The sequence below is a fragment of the Haliotis rufescens genome, unplaced genomic scaffold, assembly GCF_023055435.1.
Source record: "Haliotis rufescens isolate VD_foot unplaced genomic scaffold, xgHalRufe1.0.p SCAF_6, whole genome shotgun sequence".
NCBI lineage: Eukaryota > Metazoa > Mollusca > Gastropoda > Lepetellida > Haliotidae > Haliotis > Haliotis rufescens.
In genome coordinates, this window is record NW_025964334.1 from 34358072 (window position 1) to 34370438 (window position 12367).

Sequence of the window (12367 nt, forward strand, 5' to 3'; positions counted from 1 at the left end):
GTGGAGGCGTATCCTGCCTGCACCAGGATGTAACGGCGTCTTAAACTGCAAGACTATTACTGTAACTGTCAGATGTTCAAATGTATCCGTCCTCGGAACTTCAACACAGGACATTGATGAGATAACAAGATCGAATAGATCTATATTTAAAACGACTGATTTGTATATGCATAAAAAATTCCAATATAATACTACTCAAAAGAAGTAAAAGAACATCCGACTCATATGTCCACAGATAATCTGTCATGCCATGACTAATGTGTTCTTTCACTTCTTATATACTACTCAAAAGAAGTTAAGGATCACCCGATTCTTTCATAATGGTAAAGTAAATCTGTCATGACATGAGAGATTAACTATAGTAATATGAAAGAATCAGGTGATCCTTAACTTCTTTTGAGTAGTATATTTAGTCAGGAGATGATCGTTGGAGAAAGTCGAAAGTGAGACGTTAGAAGGGGTGACGTCGCATGCACGTTTATTTCAGTCATTTGTTTTATATTCAGTTCATTACTACCTAGGCGTTGTGTTGTCTTCTGGGGCTATAGGTATTGATGTGTGTGGGAAAGGGGATGTGCTGTTTTATAATATGGTAAAGATTAATCTTCAGTTCATTACTACCTAGGCGTTGTGTTGTCTTCTGGGGCTATAGGTGTTGATATGTGTGGGAAAGGGGATATGCTGTTCTTATAATATGGTAAAGATCAATCTCCATGACAATAAAACATGTCCCATGGGTTCATAACAGCTGTGATTGCCGTCAATCTGATCCCTAGTGCATACATATATAACGCAATATAACACGCATTTCCTTTGTTTAGGTTGTCGCTGATGACATCGACGATGGCATCGTCATCCGCCTCGGCATCGCCGACCACCTCAGCAACGTCTTCCGCAGCGGCATCCGCATCCACACCCACACCCACACCCACACCCACACCCACACCCACACCCACACCCACACCCACAACCGCATCTGGATCAACATCGGCAACAGCATGAACCACGGTTACATTGGCGACCGAGACGGTGCCATCAGTAAGTATGCTATTCAACTACTTAAACATAACTGGCAGCCATTAAAGATTCACTCATGTTGAAACTAAATCTCGCCATAAACCTGAATTGTTTGCGTTTAGCTCAAGTCAATGTTTTAAGGCTTCTTGACATATCATAATACTTTTTTCTAAAATCGTTCCTGTTGTGAGTAATCTGCTACCTCATGCTGCCCGTTTGTCATTGGTCCGGATGACAGGCAGCCGTGATAGAGCTGGAATATTGCTGTCTGCGGCGTTAAACAACATTCACCTACTCACACAAGAACATTTATATATATGAATATATATAATAACGTAATAATAATAAATAAGATAAGAAAGTTGCATTTAGATTTTAAAATAGATAAAAAAAATTGTCATTGCCAGAGAAAGTTGAATACAATATAATAATTTAAAGGTCGAGATAACTTCTTATAAATATTTAAGGGGAAAACGGATCTGACAGGTTTCACTTGAAACTGAAAATAGTTTTTTTATTGCATAACTTGCCACACACTATTCCTTATCACAACTATTAAGTAATCTTATGTCATTAGCAGCTATTAATACAACATATAATTATACGCAGTCATGAAATGTTGTTCATTTATATTTTCAATGACTTTTCTCACTCAGAACCATACACCGGACGAGGCCAGGCAAAGAACAGAACGTAGAAACCAACGCCAGGTCAGGCGGAAAAGGCAACGACAACAGCGCCAACAGCAACGAGGGCAACCAACACAGTCATACGAGGAGTTGCTATGTCTTCTGGACGAAGCACAGATGACTTCCGTGAGTTTCATATAGTCTTTTCTTTTTTTCTAAACAAATAATATACCGAATTTGATTAAAACCCAGTACCCATTTATTGTGGGTCGTTGCTAACGTTGTAAGCCACAAGTAACATAGTCGACCTGAAGGTGTAAGTTGCACTCCCAATACATCATGCTTTAAGTGCGGTGTAAAGCATATGAAATGGTACACAATGCATGTGTGTTTATTCTTACAATTGGATGCTTTGAAAAGCGTGTTAGCAGGACACGTGTTAATCTGCAGTCGTTTCACGTAGAATTGTCGAAGTATTAACTAGACAGATGCTATTTTTTCTAATATTAGTATTAATAAGTAACTGTAACAGCTGTTATTTTATGAATGTTAACGAAACACTTTTTTGCTCACTCCAGGTGTCGTCACAAAGTATCAAGATGATTTCATCAGACAGGCGTTAGACAGTTGACAGTCATCCCCAGTCCTGTCCCCAGTCCTGTTCAGCTTAAGGAATAATCTTCAGTCGCCGTTCTGTTGCCAGACATCCTCAGTCGTTCTACTGTTGTCAGATATCCTCATTAGCCCTACTCTGCTGCCAGCCTCCCAACCAGCCTCGGTTACCCTACTGTTACCCTAGAGAGCCTTAGACGCCCTACTGTTGCCAGCCAGCATCAGACGCCCTACACTGTTGGCAGCCAGCATCAGACGCCCTACACTGTTGCCAGCCAACCAGCCCGAGTCGCCCTACTCTGTTGCCAGCCAACCAGCCCGAGTCGCCCTACTGTTGCCAGCCAACCAGCCCGAGTCGCCCTACTGTTGCCAGCCAACCAGCTCGAGTCGCCCTACTGTTGCCAGCCAACCAGCCCGAGTCGCCCTACTGTTGCCAGCCAACCAGCCCGAGTCGCCCTACTGTTGCCAGCCAACCAGCCCGAGTCGCCCTACTGTTGCCAGCCAACCAGCCCGAGTCGCCCTACTCTGTTGCCAGCCAACCAGCCCGAGTCGCCCTACTCTGTTGCCAGCCAACCAGCCCGAGTCGCCCTACTCTGTTGCCAGCCAACCAGCCCGAGTCGCCCTACTGTTGCCAGCCAACCAGCCCGAGTCGCCCTACTGTTGCCAGCCAACCAGCCCGAGTCGCCCTACTGTTGCCAGCCAACCAGCCCGAGTCGCCCTACTCTGTTGCCAGCCAACCAGCCCGAGTCGCCCTACTCTGTTGCCAGCCAACCAGCCCGAGTCGCCCTACTGTTGCCAGCCAACCAGCCCGAGTCGCCCTACTGTTGCCAGCCAACCAGCCCGAGTCGCCCTACTGTTGCCAGCCAACCAGCCCGAGTCGCCCTACTCTGTTGCCAGCCAACCAGCCAGCCTCAGCAACCACGTCAACTAGGCGTTTCTCAGCTACATACGGTAAGTAGAACTTCATTTAATTTTAGTTCAAGATGTAAATGACATTATTTCTATGTATATCTTTGTAAAACAAGTGTCAATAGTAACCGTTCGTCCATTATCGAAACTATTTTGCAACTCAAATGGAATTATCTACGTTTTAAAAAGCCACTGAATTATTCTGTTCAACAAAATACTGTTTCTTCTTCAGGTTTGGTACAGTCAATGTTACCTTCCCTAACACCTGCCACTTACATCGCTTCATGTGCAGGAATTACACTTCGTTTCTATACCCATGTTCCGACTAAGGGCAGCCTACAGAGGTTATTTTTCTGTTGGAATGTTTGAACCAAATTGACATGTACATGTTTATTGCTTCCTATAATGTACCAGATAACGAAGGTATCTCAGCACCGTATTTTGGCCATATGGACATATCTTCATGTTTAATTCAGTTTCACCTCATCATGTTGGTGCCTCAGTGTCCAACGTAAACGTTCTACCTACACAGCAAAACCTTTGAATCAATAGTTTACTGTTAATAGCAGCTTTTGTACTCCTGCTCGTCTTATGTCACTACTGCCAACTGGGGCAACGCACATTTCGTATGCCACTATTGCTCACTGACCAGATACATCGCCCATAAGCGTTACATAGTCATGATTTTCTGGACGATCGTCCACTTACAACACCTGGATGGTCATGTGTACTTCCTGATGACTCGGCGGCTTTAAGGTGTTGAGGGGTGTTTTATGTTTCATGGCTCGTTCTCCTACCTGAAACACCCGCCAACACCTTCTAGTTGAACGGCGACTAGGTTGTATTCACAAGCATCTTCTCGGGTAGTGGTATTTAGTTAGCGTTTAGACCGCCTCCGTGGTCTAATGGTAGAGTGTCCCCCCGGAGAACGGAAGGTCCGGGGTTCGATCCCCGGCCGCGTCATACCAATAGACATTAAAAGATGGTACTTGTTGTTACCCTGTTTGGCGCTCGGCATTAAGGGGCTAAAACAAGTACTGGTCGGCTCACAGTCAGTATACTGTGTCTGAGTGGGGTATTCATGTTAAACTGCGGCATGGTATCTCAGTGTGCTAGCACTAAAAATCGGCATTAGTCCGGACTAGTACAAGCAGCCACACATACACATACACATGCATGCACGTCGCTATATAAGTGCAATAATCTTGGACGCGACGTAAACCCCATTTCACCTCACCTCACCTAGTTAGCGTCTTTAGACAGTGACGTTTTCGAAGGATTATAAAGCAGAAAGGTTGTACGTACTTTAAAAGAGTAGCTCTTATCACACGAGTATTTCTTGTATAGTATTATTTACCCTTGGCTATGGAATCAATTTATTTCAAATAGTATTCTTGACACTTGAAATTAAAGATGGAGTACATTCCTAACCATGTTCGATGCTATTGGCATTATGAGGGGTAGCGTCGTTTGCCCGTCTGTGAATGACGTCATGATGTGCTATATGAGCAATACTACCCCAGTGGACCTACTGCTGGATACATTGTATGTCTGAACTGGAGGACGGTCCCTGACTGATGCCATCGCCCCTGATCACACCACATACCACGTGATCTCACCACTTACCACGTGATCTCAAGTCAACCACAAAGAGGGATGCATCTTCAGCACAACAAATTCACAGGGTGAGTTTCAAACTATATACTTTATTTGATGTTTGAAAGGCATGAATCTTAATTATATCTTAAACTTATTCGTAGATACAGGGCATGCCATCTGTATTTTCTTTTCCAGAACATTCCTCTGGTCTACGCTATTCTAAATGAATGTTCCTGGTGTATATGAAATTAGATCTCATCACAATGTCTTCATGTACAGGTCGCATTACCACAGCCCGATGCCACTGCCATTTGTTTGCATCAGATACCACGTGATAGGTACACAGATTCCAAGTCCATTAAGATGGATGTATTTTCAACACAACAAATTCGTAAGGTGAGTTTCAAATTATATACTTTATTTTCTTATGAGATATCAACATTATGAACAGCCTTTTGAAGGACGTTAATAGGATGTACAAGCTTTACAAATATTTACCCGTATTCGAATAATGACTCCCTGAATACAATCAGACCTCAGCCATGTCGAACAAGTTTATTTATGAAAAGGGGGGTTAATTTTTTGTTTTTCTTGGATATTCTCACAATTCTCGATTATATCAACCTTTTCTCACAGTGTCGATTGTCATATCTCGCCCACTTTTGGATGCGATCCTTCGGCCATCGCGCTTATCGACTTTGCCCAGCTTATTGGAAACAACTAACTGGATACTTCCCTGTTAACAATAACGTCGTCCAATTTACGACGTCATGTTGCGAGGGCATGTTCGAATCTCCAGAAATGACGTCATGATAGAACAATGATTTTATTTTGAAATAAATCACGCTTCGTTCTTCATTGTTCTTTGCGATATATCGTGCAGCTATCTTATTTTTGATGTTTGAAAATTATGCATCTTAATTGTATCTCTGTAGGCTATTCGAAGAAAAAAGACATCTTACCTGTAGTTTCTATTCCATTCCTTCCATATGACTCAACATCTAATCAGAATTTGTATGTGAACAGGTCCCATTACCGCAGCTGTAACCTTCTCGTGACTCCCACACCTGACTCTCCTGTCAACTACACAAATGCTTATGGACAATGGTGAGTATCTGAATGCTGAATTATGCAAACAATGAATCGATACAAACATCTGTAGAATATACAAGATTCTGTTGAAAATGTGAAAAGAACATCACTATAACTTGAGACAACATTTGTCAAAAACGTATATAGGCATAGCAGGATAGTATAACACACAAATTATTCTTCACCTTTATACTGTCTTGCTAAAAAAATGTGCAAAATGTCCCAAGGTATATAACAGAAACGTGACTGTATACAAGTATGTTCAAACAGCCATCCTCTGAATTAATATCAAGCAAACTTTGTCCAACAGGCTTTCCCTCCAAGTCTCAAGGTCAAGCTTCCTACCTCCGTATATGTATACGAACCCTCAACGACCAGATTGGATTTGTCGTAATGGACTTCTTACTCCGCGATGTATCGGAACTCAAGGACTGGAGTGGACTAGTCTGGATCCCCTTCCTTACTCCGCGTAATCTCAAGAACTAGCCCGTGAAGATACGGAGTAAAATAGGTCTTCAGCAACCCATGCTTGCCTTATAAGGCGGCTATGCTTGCCATAAGAGGCGAGTAACGGGTGGTCAGGCTCGCTGACTTGGTTGCTAATTATGTCAATCACTGGATTGTCTGGTCCAGACTCGATTATTTACAGACCGTCGTCATATTCACCCTGTATATTCATCCGTCCGGAGCGACCCAAGACTGTAGAAAGGGATTGATTATTTAGAAAACTGTTTGCTCTCGTGCATCACAGATGCTGATATTGAAGATTTTGTTTTTGTGATTATGGGTGATATGGATGCTAGAACAGGCAACTTAAAGGATTATATTTTACAGGATGGCAACAAATACATTCCTTCACTGGAAGATTTGAATTATAAAACTGACAGTTTTAGCATATCTAGAAAGTGGACAGATGATCGTGTAAACTCCCGTGGTTGTGATTTAATAGATTTATGCTGTTCTCTTGATATACATATGATGAATGGGAGAACAAAATCAGATCCCCGCGGGGATTTTACATGCTTTGCTGGTGGGGGTGCCAGCATGGTTGATTATTGTTTATGTTCATCTGAATTATTTAGTACTAATTATGATTTCATTGTAGCCACAAGATGTGAGTCAGATCATTTTCCCATTGTGTTTAAGTTTGCTGTTACAGATTCAGAGAATGTTATCAGTAACATGAATGCTGATAATGCAGAATCTATTTGTAGATACCGATGGTGTGCTGGTAAGGCTGAAGCGTTTTCTGAGTTACTTCGGGACTCGCTATCATCATATAGTTTTGATGATTTCATGGGTGATATTTCCAGCGGTGTTGATTGTGCTGTTACAAAATTGACATCATTGATCATTACTTGTGCTTCTGTCAGTGATATGAAGGTAATTACAAGTTCAAACATATGTACATTTTCAGGAGCAAGATGGCATGATAGCGAATGTAAAGAGCTGAAACATGAGAAATATCGTATTCTTAATATGTTTAGAATAACTGGTGATCTGAACTATTTACAACAGTTTAGACAGTTAAGAAATGCGTATCGAAATATGTGTAGACAAAAGAAATTGATTTTTGAAGAGCGATTACTTGAGGATTTAATGTCTCAAACTTGTAGTCCTAAGATCTTCTGGAACCAAGTGAAGGGACTTGTATAAAAAAAACCAGTAATGCAACTCAGTTTATAGCTCCATCTGAATGGGTCTCCTACTTAAAAAATATTTTGAATATAACTGATTATGATGTTAATTATGATAATCTTGCTTCCGCTGAGAGTTTTGTTTATGAACACGAGGAATCTAACTGTTTTGTCTGCAATGATGAAGAATTAAATGATATTTTGAATTGTAAAATCACTGAACCAGAAATTTTACATGCTATTAATCATTTGAAAGATGGTAAGGCGGCTGGTCCCGATGGAGTTCTACAAGAAATGATAAAGTGTTGCAAGGGTAGTCTTCTTCCTTATCTAGTTATATTATATAATGCTATTTTGCAGAGTGGTAATTTTCCTGAGGATTGGGCTCGAGGTTTACTTACTCCCCTTCATAAGAAAGGCAGCAAATTTGATGTCAACAATTATAGGGGTATTACACTTAGTGATGTATTGGGTAAAATATTTACTTTTATTCTTAATAAACGGCTTACTATGTTTTGTGACATTTACGATAAGATACCAGAGTCTCAGGCAGGTTTTAGGGCTGGATACAGCACCATTGATAATATATTTGTGTTGCAAAGTCTAATACAGAAATACTTATCTAAAGCTAATGGCAGATTGTACTGTTTATTTGTTGATTTTGGAAAAGCCTTTGATTGTGTAAATAGAAAATTGTTGTGGTATGTCATGTTAAATAAGGGTATACATGGAATGTTATTCTATGTCATTAAAGATATGTATTTAAAAGTGAAATCGGCTGTAAAGTTGCAACTTGCTACTTTGAAACGCTAAGTGGTGTACGCCAAGGCTGCACCCTTAGCCCAATATTATTCTCTTTGCTTGTTGTTGAATTAGAATCAATGTTGCAGACCTCCGGCGAGAGGGGAATATTTGTGAGTCAAGAATCTCTAGACATTTTGTTGTTATTATATGCCGATGATTTGTGCATAATTGATGATACTGTAGATGGTCTCCAACGAAAACTTAATATCCTTAAATCTTTCTGGACTAAATGGGGTTTAGAAGTTAACCTTAGTAAGGCGGAAATTATAGTTTTCAGAAATGGTGGAAAACTTAGGAGTACTGAGAAATGGAGGTTTGGAGATGTTAATGTATCTACCTATTATAATTATCTAGGTTTGTTATTTTCAAATCGGCTGTGTTGGACGACTGGTATCAACTCTCTTGTTCAGAAGGCAAATAAGGCTCTGTTCGTTGTAAAGAAATTACAGCATTGTTTGAAGAACATACCCGTACATATACTTTTTAAAATATTTGACAGTCAAATTAAGCCTGTATTATTATACACTTCAGAAATATGGGCTATTCAAAAATTGCAGCAATTGAAAAATTTCAGATTAAATTCTGTAAATTTACTATTGGAATTGGAAGTCATGTTACAAATGTTGCTGCCCTTAGCGAATACCCTAAGTATTTACCTATTTATTACTCTTCCAATCCAATGGTATTAGGATGGACAGTATTACATAACGCCATTACCACGTCATAACTGCTAGGAAAATAATCATTGGATTCTGAAACATGTTTATATGACATTTTCTTTCGGTCTGTCAGGAGGGTGGCTATATACAGGCGTAGTTGAGCCATGCTACCCTGGATATGTTCAGCCAAGTGACATTCTAAATATTTATTAAGCATATTTAAAAATTAAAGCAAACGTAAATATTTGAATTTCACTAATTGTTTTGAATTTCAAAGCTCAGTTTTTTGTTGCTGTGGGTCAACGTTGGGTTCCGCCATGTTAGTGGTGTTTACAAATCAGGAGAATGGATATATACAGATGTGGTTGAGCCATGCTGCTCTGGATGTATTCATTTGACCACCTTCCTAACAAGCCTAGGGGTTCTCCATAGTATCGGTACACACTGGGATACCTAGCCTTAGCCAACTTTATAGACAAGCGGTCCTTTACAGATCCGGGTCATATTCTATCGGTGTCAGTGTAAATACCAAAACAAGTGATACTAATATTGATTATAGTGATGATTGTATTTCATATATTATAGCAATTCACACATGTTTTGTGTATTCCCAGTGTACTTTACAATATTACGTTTAGCCTCACAAAATCGTGAGGTTGTAGGGTTGCCTAATGGTTAAAGTGTTTTCTCCTCCAAGCCTAAGAGACCCGTGAAGATTCCGGGGTAGAATAGGTCTTCAGCAACCCATACTTGCCGTAAAAGGCGACTATGCTTGTCGTAATACGCGACTATGCTTGTCGTAATAGGCGACTAACGGGATCGGGTGGTCAGGCTCGCTGACTTGGTTGATACATGTCATCGATCCCAATTGCGTGGATCGATGCTCATGATAATAATCACTGGATTGTCTGGTCCAGACTCGATTTTTTACAGACCGCCGTCATATAGCTGGAATATTGCTGAGTGCGGCGTTTAACAACAAACCAACCAACCAACTATGCTTGTCTATAGAGGCAACTAACGGGTTCGGGCGGTCAGGCTCGCTGACTTGGTTGATGCATGTCATCGATCCCAATTGCGTGGATCGATGTTCAGGATGTCAATCACTGGATTGTCTGGTCCAGACTCGATAATTTACAGACCGCTGAGTGTGGCGTTAAACAACAAACCAACCAACCAACCAGCCAAGCCTAAGACCACGGTTCGATCCCCACATTCATGACGTCCTCCATGGTGTTCCGATGGATTTATATACTGCTGAAAGCGGCCTTACCCCCTCAGATGTATATTTTCTGTACAGTGCCTCCATCTCAACTTGATTATTGTATACTCACCCTGTTAGTACAAACCTGATTGAGAGCAACGTTTAAGAAAACACGACTGTGAAAATATGTGTATTCATTGTCTTTGTTCATACTTATTGGAAAATATTTTTAATAAAAAATTTAAATGAACAATATTGTGTTATGTTGTCACCGTAACAAGGGCAATTAGGAATATTGGTTTGAGGCACCGCAATTGGCTGATGCGTCCATTAGCCGTGTCAGGATGTGATCGTGGGTTCGAGTCCCTGATTAACCCTGGTGACGATTTATGGTTTGTCGACACCATTCTATCGTAGCACTGCAAGGATACAGTGCGGTACTATGATCGACACAAGTCTAGTTAACACGGTCCTCAGCCATATTTGCAGCAACTAATCAAGCAAGTTAATCATTACATAGGCCCTTCCTCCATATGATGGCAAAGGTTCTCAACACAGAAACAAAATATTTCTTCATGCTTTCATTCTAAAAGGTTCAATGAGAGTGTAAAGTAAAATCAGAATACCTCACGTACATACTACCTTTAGCCAGTGGTAAATCTGATTTGAGGTCTGCTAAACTAGCTACACGTATACAACACATACTACTCCACTTGGAGACATTGGGGCGTTGTTATAAATAGTTCTCAGAAGAAATAACGTAGTGCTGAATGTACTGTGGCCTACTGAAGGTGCAATGGACATGTTTCTTAGTTAAGTTGAGCTCTACTTTAATCAAGGTTGCAGGTTTACGACAGCATCTTTGCTCAATTTGAAAAATGACGGGTCCGAGGCATTTAAGGCTTTAGTGAAATCCCCCATGGGCACCGATTGTGCTCCCCAACTGGCTGATCTGTTTCTTTATGCACGCGACTCAGAATTTCTGCTCTGATTAGCAAAATCAAAACCATGGAAAGAAGTTTAACTGAGCATAGGTATATCGTAGGTATATGAATTACCCACCTCAGCTAGAAATAAAAGATACCATTGAAATCGCCTCATCTGATTCATTTATAGATCAATGCATAAAAGAAGCAGTGTGACAATACAATATCCACAAGGCTGAATGGCAAGAAGGATTCCTGCATGTCGAGCAGCATTCCAGCGCTTCCAGCCTTTGGTGCCCACATTTCAAAACTTTTGAGGAAAAAATGAGCATACCCTTCCAGAAAGTGTCACACGACTCTTGCTCAGTAAAGCTTTCCCCATGTTTGTCGTAAGGGGCGACTAACGGGTTCGGGTGGTCAGGCTCGCTGACTTGGTTGATGCATGTCATCGATCCCAATTGCGATCGATGGATCGATGCTCATGATATCAATCACTGGATTGTCTGGTCCAGACTCGATTATTTACTGACCACCGTCACATAGCTTGAATATTGCTGAGTGCGGTGTTAAACAACAAACAAACAAAAGTAAAACTTTCAAACGTTTTATGGTGGACATCTAAAATTCCATTGTTTGGCTTGTATCATATGTTCCCGTATTTTATCAAGTAAACACACGACTTGCCTTTGCATGTGTTTGTTGATAAGTCCCCATGGTCACGAGTACAGTTGCTGATGATCTGTTCCCCGTTTGTATAATCTTTTTCCCATGCAGATACCACCCGTTGAAGACTTTGCTAATGCTGGAAGGGGCATTGTTCTCCGCGCATCCTCTTATAAGTCTAGGTACTTTTCCGACACTAACATTACAGACAAGTCTTGTTCTGTGTCTTTCCTTGTTCTTTTGAAGGTGACTGTTTTTGAAGTACTCAGACATGGAAATGCTTTATTTACATAATTGGTCCATGTTCTATTTACTTATATAACACAATTTCAAATTTAACATGCGCTTATTTCTAAAGGAAACTTCAAGCAGTTAGATTTTTTTGTATTGTGAGTAATGACAACTTGAAGCTGATATAGGAAACCCTCCTTTATCTTATAAAAGTTTTATATGTCTAAAACGAAAGTATCCCTATTTCAAGAGCTCAAACTTTTTGTTGTGCTGCAACGGTAGTCAAGAGGTATGTTGTCAATTAAGTTACCACAGAATATGACTATTGTTCCCAGTAGGTTAGACTAACATTTAGTCAATGAAATCTTATATTACACAATATCCT

The 12367-nt window shown here is 40.6% G+C and overlaps 1 protein-coding gene across 1 annotated transcript; it reads left to right on the forward strand.

The window, feature by feature from the left end:
• Positions 1 to 4802: 4802 nt before the first annotated feature.
• LOC125374649 lies at positions 4803 to 6452 on the forward strand. Its single transcript, XM_048385818.1, has 4 exons — positions 4803 to 4852; positions 5046 to 5162; positions 5793 to 5873; positions 6169 to 6452. The coding sequence occupies exons 1-4, from the start codon at positions 4824 to 4826 to the stop codon at positions 6329 to 6331; spliced, it is 390 nt and encodes a 129-aa protein (XP_048241775.1). The 5' UTR covers positions 4803 to 4823; the 3' UTR covers positions 6332 to 6452.
• Positions 6453 to 12367: the final 5915 nt, after the last annotated feature.